The sequence below is a fragment of the Juglans microcarpa x Juglans regia genome, chromosome 5D (genome assembly GCF_004785595.1).
Source record: "Juglans microcarpa x Juglans regia isolate MS1-56 chromosome 5D, Jm3101_v1.0, whole genome shotgun sequence".
Taxonomy (NCBI): domain Eukaryota; kingdom Viridiplantae; phylum Streptophyta; class Magnoliopsida; order Fagales; family Juglandaceae; genus Juglans; species Juglans microcarpa x Juglans regia.
The window spans coordinates 3600952-3614166 of NC_054602.1; the positions used below are offsets into that span (position 1 = coordinate 3600952).

The 13215-nt window shown below is 37.2% G+C and overlaps 1 protein-coding gene across 1 annotated transcript; it reads right to left on the bottom strand.

The window, feature by feature from the left end:
• Positions 1-95: 95 nt before the first annotated feature.
• LOC121265082 (nuclear pore complex protein NUP93A) lies at positions 96-12830 on the bottom strand. Its single transcript, XM_041168547.1, has 16 exons — positions 12778-12830; positions 11286-11437; positions 10221-10312; positions 10026-10092; positions 9007-9066; positions 6445-6534; positions 5778-6041; positions 5289-5384; positions 5070-5204; positions 4572-4625; positions 4380-4463; positions 3593-3679; positions 2464-3366; positions 1420-1601; positions 687-978; positions 96-401 (listed from the first exon to the last, which is right to left on the bottom strand). Exons 2-16 carry the CDS (start codon positions 11385-11387, stop codon positions 324-326), a joined length of 2586 nt encoding a protein of 861 aa, XP_041024481.1. The 5' UTR covers positions 11388-11437; positions 12778-12830; the 3' UTR covers positions 96-323.
• Between the last annotated feature and the right edge of the window lie 385 nt (positions 12831-13215).

Below are 13215 nucleotides of genomic sequence, written 5' to 3' on the forward strand. Positions count from 1 at the left end.
CCCAATGGAGGTCAGGATACTCTTGGCATGATATGATAACATAGTCCTCTTTTCATCTCTCTCATCTCACACTCTCTTATACAAATACAACCGACTAAAGAAAATGGAACTGGAAAAATTGGGTGCAGATTCCAGTCAGCTAAAACAAAGTGCTAAGAAATTCATAAGCAACGTATGTATTAACATCTCACACCACATTGGTTAGCACGGTAAGATTGCCTATCTTTACAAGAAAAGCTACAAACTCGATGCCTCAATCCGATACACCATAGAATTTGCCAGAACGGATCGGGACATCTCAATCTGCTATTGCTTTGTGTGCTTCACAAGCTTCGGGCGACCTTTTCATACAAATCACGAGGCCAATTCCGATTCAAATTATTAGCAATAAAGCTTGCAATCTGCAATGACCAAAAAAAAATTAGATCATTCACAAGAACGGCACGGAACGGCATACATGATGATACATCAGTTATGCCTCAATAATTACTTCAGAAATCCCCATTGCTTTCAGTTTTTAAAATGCCAGGTTGTTAAGTATATTTACTCAATATTTATTTCTCACCAACTATTGTTTTGCTTATGGCGACCATGAATAGCTTAAAATTTGTAATCTAAAGAAATGGAATCTGAGGATAACAGTGTAAAGATAAAAGAAGAATGTATTCACTTATATTTCACCATACCTTAGCCCTCAATGCACGGAGTGATCCATCAGTATCTGTCAAATTGTCCAGGCAGGTGAGAGCAACCTTAAGAAGTTCCGGAACACAAGCTTGTACATGAGAAGATAAATTCTGGAACACATCAACAGTAATATCTGGCACTCGTGGATCTAATGGAAGAAATGGAAGTTTGGCAACCTCCCTTAAAGCATCTAGATGATGGCCAGATATTGCCAACTTGTGGATTGATAATATTGCCTCAAGTTGTCTTAACACAGTTTGTTGCTCCAAAACATGCTCTCTCTCTTGAGGACTGCACAGATATTCAAGTGATCTTCAGTTGGAGAAAAGTTACGTGAAATAAAATGAAACCATGACATACAAAAGTAACAGAAAGTATTAACAAGAACAGTCAACGGTTCAAGACTAGGAAGGATTTACAACAATGCCTTTCATATTTACTACCACAATTTCAACTTTTTGAACTTCCCAAAAATTCAACAATGCTAACCAAATAAGCCAAAATAGAAAAAGAAATCAAACCAACAGTTACAATATATATATATTTGAAGTAAATATATATATATATATATATTATAAGTGACGCCAATAGTTTCAGACATTAATTTTAAACAAATTTTCAGTAACTGATTCAGGTGAAGGTATTAGATATAAAGATATAATAGATATATATATATATATAGAGAGAGAGAGAGAGAGAGAGAGAGAGAGAGATTATGAGAATTGGAATAACCTGACTTCAGGATAATATTTATATGTCTCCAGTATCTCATTGCCAGAATGGACGAGGCCAGCAGTCCGGCTATCACCATCTAATCTACCATGTGAGAAGGCGCATACTGCGTCAGAGAGGCACTTATTGATGGTATCCAGTGCCAGTGAAAAAGCCCCTACTCTCTTCTGAATTTCTATAGACTGGAATTTTTTTTTTTTATCAAAATGAAGGGACAAAACAAGACCAAAACATAAGGTTAAAACACACTGAAGAATGTAATAAAGTACTCGAAGCAACACCATTAATATAAAGAAATATCAGCAGTTGAAGATGGTAGAAACATGAATAAGACCATAACTAAGTTAAACTTCAAGGCCATACAGGAGAAAGCAAAGCTTTTTGGGACATAAACACGAGTGAGAAGGAAAATTTTACAACTCTAATGCTTACCATTCGAAATTAAGAATACATTTAAGATTTTTAACCTATACAAACATGTCAACAAATAATCAACACTTCATCTATGAGTCTGAACTCTGAAGAATAGTTAGACCGTGAAGTCATTCCTGCCAAAAGGTACCAGCACCTTTTGCAGATCAAACATAATATAGCCCACCACTAAGACTGAGTAGTAGACTATGGAAATTAAATATCTAAATTGACCAAAAAAGTGAACTAATTATTATAGGAAGAAGCAATGGGCTAACCCCTAGGAGTTGACACAAGTGATAAAGGCTTTGGGCTTGAGGGTATGCTCCCCCCAAGTCTAAGGTTCAAATCTCCTTGGATGCAAACAATCTCTAGGGGCCATCGGACTGAGGGATTTTCCTCTTGAATTATCCGAGGTGCACTTGCAGAAAACTCCTTACCGAGGACCTGTGCACCCCCGGGATTAGTAGAGACGCTGTTCTCGGACACCCAATGCCAATCAAAAAAAAGGAAGAAGCAATGGGCTTCTTGAGAATGACTAATACCAAGGTAATGTGGATAAAATTAAGTCTCAATTTCTCCATAAGAAACTCCAGAGGTAAGGAAATTGAATAAGGCAAGAGATGAAATTACTTTGTCATAAAGCCCAGTTTCCTGACACTGATGAGCAGCTTCAAGCAGAAATTGATGTCTAGCTTTTGCATCATTCAAAAACCTTCCCAACTCACCTTCTTCTCCTGTACCTCTAGAGCCAAGTAAAAGATAGATCCCACCGTCCCGTAACAACAGCTCAGTAAGAAGTTGCTTCAACATTAAGCTTCTCTGCCTTTGCTGATCCACGTTACCTCTTCCGGTCCATGATAGCTGTCCACCACCCACCGCAGCAGCTGCTTGTGCATAATATTCTAATGCCATTGATAGATCTCCAAGACGCAAGTATACAGATCCATACTGCCGAATTAGACTGGACGCCTCAGCATAAGCATCCATCACTCCCAGTTTTTGCCCGGCACTGGCACCTTCAGAAAGGACCCCATGGTCTCCCAACACAATTGAAAAGTGGGCAGCATCAATGTTATATCCTTCATCTCCCGTTTCCTTAGACAAGTACATGACAGCCGGCAACAACTGGATACTTAAAAGCAAAACATAAGGGTATACCAAAGGGTCCTTTCCATTTTTTGTATAATATGATGGATCAAATTTGTTCAGGTAGACCTGTAGATCGTCCAAACTGTATGGTACCAACCCCTCATTCAGAGTAATGGATGATGCTCCCCTTGGGTAGTCTCGTACAGCAGAGAGTTTGAACCATAAGAAATCCTCTATAGTATTGAACAGAGTAGGTAGATCTCTAAGCAGACGATCAATTTGCTTGCGAGAACCAGATATGAGAGCATAGAGCAATAACTTTTTCTTATCATATGCGGCTCGGCCCACCCGATCACCCAGTCTTAAGATTTTTTCACATTCGTCTGATGCAGCAGCTGCAGTCTCAGATGATACCATCCCTCCAGTATTGGTCCACTCTGTAAGCTGTCAAAAAAAAAGGAAGAACGGACGACTAAAGTCATAAAAGAAATATAGGGTAGACTACACCTACATTTCCTGTGCTTAGAAAATTTGAAACCCTAAGACTATCAATAGAACTGCATTCAACCACATGGATAAAGGTGCACTTTAGCATAAAATAAAGTCCCATTCTTTTCTTTTTTCTTTTTTTATAAGTAGATCTCATTCATAATCAGTACAGAATCTATACCAGGGGAGCAAATTGGTGTGAAGCACGGGAGGACAGAGCAACAGTTCTTGCTTCATCATAAAATCCAGTTCTCAAACAAAAATAGATCTGTCACACAGAGAGTAGATTTAGTATAAAATGGAGTTAATCAAAAATTGGGCAAAAATTAGTTTATTAAAAAACTACAATATTCTTTTTAATCGGTGCATTCATTTCCAATGCTGGCACCGTGCATTGTAACCCCTACTCGCTAACTATTCTAACAGTGACAGAACCAGGACACACTAAAAACTAGTCCACAATTTATTTGAATTACACATGAAAACAACAAGGTGCAGAAAATAATTAACCAATTGAAGTGGCTCTGAATCTGATTTAGTTAAATCTCTCTCAAAGCAAGATAGCCTTAAGGATCAGAGGTCAAAAGTTTCAAACAACTTCACTATACTTAGGAGGACCAACCATGGGAAAATCAAAAATAAATATTTGAAATGTGTAATGCAAACCCTGCTGATCATAAATGTTATATGCACAAATTACCAGAAACAGACATCTTGCTTTTAAGCAGCTCTTTGACCACACTTAGCCATCATAAAAATGGATGACTTCAAGTGATGATATCAGTTAAGGAAATTGTGTTCATTTCATTTTATATTTGAAACGGATCGGCTTTATGTGTAACTTGAAGTTTAACATAACTTGAGAAATCACGAAAAAGTAAGCAAACTTTCTTCCATATCATAAATGAAGAAGGTTGATTAATGAAAAGCAAGCTAAAATTAGAAACACGGATGGAAGTATACAAGACCTGCTGCCAGGTGGTATCAACAGGAGGTTGTCTACGAGCATCACCAGCATCAAAATCTAGAACTCCATAATCCCTTAAACGAATCTGCACAAAAACATAGGGAAGTTAGACAACATAATAAACTTTTGAGAGGATAATAATGTGTCACAACATGCAACTCCTTAAAATTAGAATGGAAACATGTTAACAAACCCGAAGAAAGGCGCGAATTCTTTGCAAATTTCCAACAGCCCCACCAAGAGCAGCCTACATGAGATCAAAAGATGTCTACAAAACATGAGTGTTGAAACAGCATGCCAACTACCAAGCATGAGTTTTGAAACTATCATTTTCAGCTATTTTACTTCAGGTTTTCATACATTTGAACAGTTTTTTTTTTTTTTATCGATAAAAGATAGATATTATATATATGAATGAAATAGGCATAGCCTTTGTACACAGGAAGTATACCTAAGAACAGTTGCAAAAGAAACATTGGAAAAAAGAAGCTTTTTAACCATAAGAAAAGAAGTTCATATGAACACGCAACAATAGATGGAGGTTAAGAGTTCAGACAAAAAAAAGGGATAAGCAGTAACCAGATAAAAGTAAAAATAGAACCATAACAAAACACATAAGCATTCATTCACAAAATTCCATTTGCAAATGGTAATACCATCAGTGATATGTGATGCAAGCCGAAATTATTACCTGAGCAGGATGACTTTGTATTGTATCCATGATATATTTCTCATGCCCCCATTCCAGGTGGCGCCGTGCACCAATGACTAATGACATCTTTTTTGAAACATTTCGTTGCACAGTTGAATCCTCACCCATCAACATCTGTCAAAATGTGGAAATACTGATGAGATATGCGACAACAAGCTTACAGACCAGAATATACTAGACAAGCTAAGCGCAATACACCTGAATGAGGTGCCAGATCTTCTGCATGTTAACAGATTTTCCACTAGATCCCTCAAGGCCCAAACTTTCATAAGCGCCCATGAAAGCTGTAGCGGGCTAATAAAAAAAATAATCAGTCAACATCACAAAGCTAACTTTAAGTTAAAACAACCTAACTCTAATGCGCATTGAAACAAAATTGATAACTATGAATGGCCGGTATGATGTATCACAATCTGAGGAATGACATGCTGCAAAATAAATTCTAGCAAGTGTTAAACTTACTCTCTTGCCTACGCACTGTGTACCTTCACTTTTTAATGAAATTTCATTACTTACAATAACAATAAAAAAAAGTGCTAAGCTGATAACATATCTTGGTATTGCAACTTGACCATTATTACCAATATATAGCTGATTATTAAGCCAAAAAAAATTACGATCAGGCCACTCAAGCTTAGATGTCTTTCATCATGTGAACCAGTATTTAGAAGGCAATACCATCCTTACCTTAAATGGCAAACCGCGCTCCCTTGCATTATTTAGATTCTTCACAACTTCAGCATACACTGATGCCTTTTTCTCAAGGATAGGCTTGTTACCTAGAGGTACAAGATCCATGGTAGATGGGCCAGGTGAAACTTGAGGGTTAGATGCAATGGACACAATTTGACCTGGATGAGTACCCCTAGTATTCATAACGTTAGCCCGAGGCAATGTTGAAATTCTGCTTAAACTCTGAAGAAAATCACGTTTTTCCTTTTGCCAGTCCTCCTGTCATAAATATTCTTATTCACAGGATTCAGATCTCAAAGCACAATAAGTGAGGAAATCAACTCACGACTAGGGTTAAAAATTCCAGTGAGTTAGGGGGGAAAAAAAGATTTATCAGTAGTTGTCCATGATGAACACTCCATTACTGGATAACCCAGCAAGATGATCTCCATAATATCATCTTTCCCAAAACAGCAAATTTGGAAAAAGCCAACTGCTGTATCCAACCATATAAGAATACAATAACTGAAGCTAAAAGCAGGTCCAAGAAATATATACACACACACACACACACACACGAAAAATATAACGAGGCAAAATAAAAAGAAACAAACCCAAAATTTTTTAATAATGTAAAAACAAGCCAAAGAAATATCCCATGAATCCAATGGGTCAAACTAACCTCCAAAACTTTCATCATGTAATCATTAAAGCTTCTAAGGTTATCCTTCTGAGCTTCCTGAATGGCTGAAACCATTGCCATCTCATGAACCTGAGAATTTTTATGAGTAATAAAGAAAACTATCATTAATAGTTCATAAGGACACAATCCACGTACACATAGCGTATCAAGATAACTGTATCACACTCTCTTGAAGATAGGAAGTAAAAGTGCATGTGAAGAGCAGCTGAATACATTTTTTTTTATAAGTAGCAGCTGAATACATTTTGATGTACTTACAAGAAAGTACTTATCAAAAAAAAAAAAATGTACTTACAAGAAAGTATTCAAGAAACTAAATCAGAATCATCTTGTTCAAAATAAAGCTGTACTGCAACAGCATAATAAAACTGCAAGTTTGAGATGGGAAAGGGAAGAGGTGAGGGGGTTGGAATAAGGAGAAGAGACAAGCAGTAGATGATATGGCTCAAGTCTCACGCTTCTAGTTGGGATTGACTTTGATACCATTCATAACAGCCCTAGGAAAGCCACATCTAGATTTATACTCCAAAACGACTAATCAATATTACAATTGGAGTCCCTCGTAATCATTATCAACCACAAGAATTCATCTTTCCCAAGCAATGTGGAATCTCATTTACCACACACTGACACTAAATCCAGGGTATTACTGTATAGCTTTCCCCAAAGTCAGTTATTTAAAGAACATGCCAAACCCCACTTTCTGCTTTATGTTACTATTGAAGTAGAATGCAAATGACTGGATAATAATCATCATGAGCATGAAGATTTCTAAATATGTTGTACTTTCCTTCTGTTCAGTTCAAAACTTTCAAAGCAGTAATACCCAACCAGATATATATATATATTTTTTATCAGTAAAAGATAGATATTATATATATAAATGAAATAGACATAGCCCTTGTACACAGGAAGTATACATAAGAACTACTAATTACATTCTAAGAACGATCAATTAAAGACAAGAAATCCTGGACATTATCCCCATGTAATACAATAGTGGAAAACCAACACATTAGAGTGTGGAGAAAAAAATTCTTCAGCTCAGTCGTAGTGCGCTCCTTATCTTCAAAGTATTGCGCATTCCTTTCTGTCCAAATGCACCACATAATACACAACAGAATCATCTTCTACCCTTTTGCCACTTGATGGCAGCCTTGCATCTTTGACCAACAACCCAGCAAATCCACCACCCTCATAGGCATAACCCAAGCAACATCTACCCTTAAAAAGATCTCATCCCACAGCACCCTTGTTACCTCACAATGCAATAAGAGATGGTCCACAGATTCTCCATTCTTCTTGCACATGTAGCACCAATCCAGCACTACACATCCTCCCTTCCTCAGATTGTCCGTGGTCAATATCTTCCCAAGAGCAGCACTCCAAACAAAAAAAGCTACTTTAGAAGGCACACGAGACCTCCAAATAATCTTCCAGGGGAACGGCGTAATATCAAGTTGTGTTGTTAGAATGCTATAATACGCCTTAACTGTACATAACTTGTGGTTATTAGACCTCCACTTCAAACTATCTCGATGTGCCAAAGGAATCTCCCTAGAATATAGTAAGCTGAAAAATTCTGAAACAAAAGGTAATTCCCAATCATGTAAATCCCTATTAAAGAGAATATTCTACTGTTGCGCACCATGAGAAAATAAACGCACGTCCGCCACTGAAGCCTCCCTATTCGCTGCAATACGATATAAGGCCGGAAAAACCCTTTCCAAAGCGTGGTCTCCACACCATACATCCCTCCAAAATCTAATTCGAATGCCCTCACCAACTACAAAGCGAATTTGGTTTGCAAAACATGGTCATTCCTTCCTTATATACTTTCATAAACCCACCCCATACGCTCCTCTCACTTCCTTAGAGCACCAGCCACCCCAAGCGACACCATATCTAGCATCAATAATATCCTTCCACAAAGATCCCCCCTCCAACTGATATCTCCAAAGCCACTTTCCCAATAACGCTTTATTAAAAGTTCTCAAGTTACACACACCCAAACCCCCATTCACAAGTGATGCACATACAGTCTTCCATCTAATCAAATGGAATTTCTTCTCCTCCCCCATACCTTCCCATAAGAACGCCCTAAAGAGTTTATCTATTCTATTCGCCACCCCTACAGGCATAGGAAACAAAGATAAAAAATAAGTTGGGAGATTAGTGAGAGTACTCTTGATAAGAGTGAGGCGACCACCTTTTGATAAATACATCCGTTTCCAACTAGCCAACTTTTTCTCTATCTTCTCTACTACTCCATCCCATATAGCTCTATTCTTAAAGGTTGCTCCTAATGAAAGTCCCAAATATTTCATTGGCAAAGATGACACCTTACAATCCAGAAGACTTGCCAACCAGATATATATTTCACAACCATGCAATGTAATATGTAGCAAATAAGCATGTCAAATCATCTTCAAAGTAATCCAAAAGTCAAAGAAATTGAAATGACACGAGCAATGGTAAGATTAAAAAGTCATATTCATTATTCAGACTTGTAGCAAACAACCTTGAAGACAGAAAGACTACCTGCTGTAAATACTCCTCGACACTTGTTGCCTCAGCAGGGAAAACATCCTCAAATGTTGTCTTCACATAATAAGTACAAGATAAAACAATACAGAGCAAATAATGAGCTAAGACGTACAATAGTAATCGCAAAACAGAATTGTATTAACAAATTACAAGGTGAGAATTTCAATTCATGAACTCCCGCGTTTGAATTTAAAATTGTGGTTACCATCTCAAAAACAAAAGAACCATGACTCTCTAACACTTGAGCAATGAAATAATGCTTAATACCTGATCATCTGTTTCATCCCTATTTTATACATGCAACACATATCCACCAAGACTATAATTCTTTTATCATTTTATACCTAAATAAAATTTCCCCTAGGAAGCAATGGAAACAAAAATATAGAAGTCGAGTTTTGGACTTTTCTCCTCCATAAAAATTTTATTAATATCAATAAAGCTAGGCCAATCCCAAGTACACAGGAGGCGTATTAGAGTAAAATGCCTAGTTAGGGCGACTTTTCTCCTCTATATACTTCTCCAAGAAAATTGCATACTGGTATAATCTCTTCATGCCTCATACTAAAATGGGTTTCTAGAGTTGAGTAGGATTCAAAGATACGGTTTATGAAGAATACAGAACTAAGCAACAAATTTTTCAATAAGAGCATGCAGACAAAGTGAATTTTAAAAATTGCGTAGTTCAAAGCCTTTAGACAGATACAGTTTTGCACATGTGATACCTATCCTTTTTTTTATAAGTAAACAAATTTTATTGATCAAAGAATAGGCAGAGCCAAATAGAGTTCTAAACAGTAAAAACAAAGGCATGCCCTAAGCTACATAGGCACACTATAGACATGCGATACCTATCCTTATAAGAGAAATTGTCAAAATTAATAACTTCATCTTAATCACATCAATGAGCTGGCCTCAATGGTTTGTATTTGAAAGAAGTACTTCCCAATTACCAGTTGCAGCCAATAAGCCTATTTTATTGTACATTAAGTAGAACATAAATCATATGCCACCTTCAATTCAAAAGACTTCAGATCCCGTGCAAGTTGCTCTGCATTTATGCCCTCTCGCGCAAGTAGCCTGTTAATGCACAGAGAGAGAGAGAGAGAGAGAGAGAGAACATGAAGGCAGATACTGTTCCTGTAGGTTGAATTAATATTGTGCTTGAGAATCGCATGTGACATCTACAACAGTCATCATATAGGTACCTTGTGGCAGCAATAGATTGAGAAGGAGCCTCAGTTCGTAGGGTTTTGGCTTTGAGCTTCTTAGATAATGCTTCTAACTGATCCAAGTTTCTCTGAAATAGAGACAGATAATTAGAGACAAGAAAAAGAAGCAGCACAGATCCACAGACACCAAGTGCCCTGTTTCTTTCATCTGCTACTTTTTTTTAAGGAATATAAACTAATATGTTCTAATAATAAGAATTCCCATTTTTCTAAGAAATAATGTGCAAAATTAAATTTCTTGCGAGGAAGGAACCCTTAGTTTTGTTTGGATAAGTTAAAAATATATATCTACTATTCTTCTTGGTGTGGTTGACTGTTATATGCATATTTTGCATAGCATGTGATGTCTCTGTGTGTGTGTTGTTGGGGTGGGGGGTGGATAAAACAGAACATAAAACTCCAATTTAAATCATTTTAATTGAGTTTACTTCATATCATCAGCAGGAAAATTTTTGGAAAGATTGAAAAAAAAAAGCATAATAAGGATCTTGGTCTTGATACCGATTCCTTTATGAAACATAATTAACTCAACTGGATCAAGATTCAACTCCACTAACTCTAATGGACTAAGCAAATTCAATTCCCTTACTCTCCTATGTTTTATTAGAAAATGAACTAATCAAAATCATAAGTGGGAGATGAACCTGAGTAGCCGATTAGGCTCATATAAGCAGGGATTTTCTATGCATTTTCATCATGTTGTTTCATTTCCTACATTTTCTCGGATGGAAAAATGAGAAACCAAAGAAAAATAAGTATAAAAATTATATTCTCAAAGCTGGAGAACGTTATAAACTCCATCTCGATTCAAATATCTTTATTTCAATTCGTTCCTCTTCACGCAAAACAAAGCTTCAAGCCTCAGATAATTATCTCTTGAAAACGAATAACAAGACTTAACATTTTGTGTCTCACGATTTTCCGTCGACAATAATGTTCTCTAGTCCCTTTATATTTTCTTCCTTAAATTTACTACGCTCTCTCAGGAACCAAATAGAAAAAGAAAAATATGAAAGAGAGAAGGGAGGCGAAGTGTGGAACCTGAAGAGGAGGGAACTGAGCGGAAGGAGCGGCTTGTTCAAGAAGCTTCGTTGAGGAGTGGAGCAGATCAGTCCAGCCACTCATGCCTTGTTCGTTCGCCATTGCTAATGCTACTAGCTCCCACACTCTACGAGAGGGAAAGTGGTTTTGGTTAGGCCTGCACATTGGCCCGCCCAAGGAATTTTTGGCCCGACCCAACTTGGCCCGCAGCCAGATCCCAGGGAAATATAACCGTGTAAAAATTATCGGTTTTTTTTTTTCTTTTTGAATTTTAAATTTTGAATTTTGAATTCTGAAAGGCATGCTCTTTGTCAGCTGAAAACAACCATAGAATTCAACAAAAACTTAACCATCAACGCACGGTTTCACATTCTCAACTTTCTTTCTGGAAGTGATTGGTTCAAAGTTGGTCATAGTCGTCCTCAGCATACAGAATTTAGAAGTCTAGTTCTTACAAAATCTGAAATTTATAAAACTTGGCGAAGCTCATTATTCGTCCGAAATATTGGCCGACTCCTCGGGAGTTTGATGAGATTAGCAGCATATTAATATCCATAGCTGGAATTCATGCAAGCTTTGTTTTAAATGGAAAACCAAAAGCAATGAAAATACATATTTCGACCGCAAGACAGAGAAGGAAGGGAAGTGAATTAATGGATGAAAGAAACAGAGACAATACAGAATATAAAGATCAAAGCAAAAAATGCAGATCACGAAATGGGTCCGAACAAGTAAGGGAAAAAAAATAATTTGCACAGAGAGGGGGGGGTTGTAAGAGGATGCAGAAGTGGTGACTGTTTGGACTTCTTCTTGCTAATCTGAGGCTGTATCAAATAATTACATAATGAACCCAGAGACCTCAAATGAATCAGTAAATAAAAGAAGGATGAAAAATTCGAAAATCTACAGAAAATTTTGTTTCCTCGGAAAAAATAAAAGAAAAAAACCTCCTTTCTTCTCTTCAGGCTTGGGAGGCTCTTTCTCCTGAGGCTTCTTCTTCCTCGGCCTTTGGTTTGGGGATCGGAGAGATAAGATCCACCTGCCTGTGGCTCTTCCTCTGAACTCTCTCCAGAACCTTCAGTGGATCAGCTTTTTCACCCTTCACCACCACCTTCGAAGTCTTGCAATCGGTTATCACATCCTCGACCCCTGACCCAAGCATAAAGTAAAAGAGAAACAGCTTACACGGGTTGTGGAGAGAATGAGGGCTCTTGCGGTGGCAGTTGTGGAGAGAAGCAAAAGAGAAACACAAAGTAAGAGAGAGTAACCTGGGCAGGTGTGCAGCAATGGAAGGGAACCGTGGTGGCGAACGGCTAGGGTTTTGCAGTGGGAGAAAGAGGAAATTATCGGTTTACACGGGTTGGACGGGCCGGCAATAACTAGACCCGATAGCTAATTGTTGACCCGAATAACCCGTATTTGACGGGTTGGGTATGTCGGATTATTCGGATGTATCGGGCCCAAGCCCTTTATGCCCAGGCCTAATTTTGGAAGCTTGCCTTTACAAAGCCCTAAAATTTGAAATAAATAAATAAATAAATAAAAAGGAGAAACTCCGGTAATGTACAAAACTGATACTAATTACAGTTATGGATTATGTAATTATCGTGTATTTCCTTTTAAAATAAGTAAAGTTTATCTTTAAAAATTTAATTTTTTAATATAACTCTTATATTTACTGTAATGCTTATACACTGACAATAAATATTATTCCTCTGTATAATGACGCCGATCCTAGATCAACGCTACTCATAATGATCGGGTTGGGTTCGACCCGAGCAGCACTCACTTTTCCAGGATTATTTCAAGATAAAGATATGCAACGTGCAAATTATGAAATACAAAAAACAAAAAAGGAGATTATTTAGCAAGAAAACGAAAAAGATAAAATATTTTTTTTAGCAAAACTTGATTTGAAAGATCAATTTTA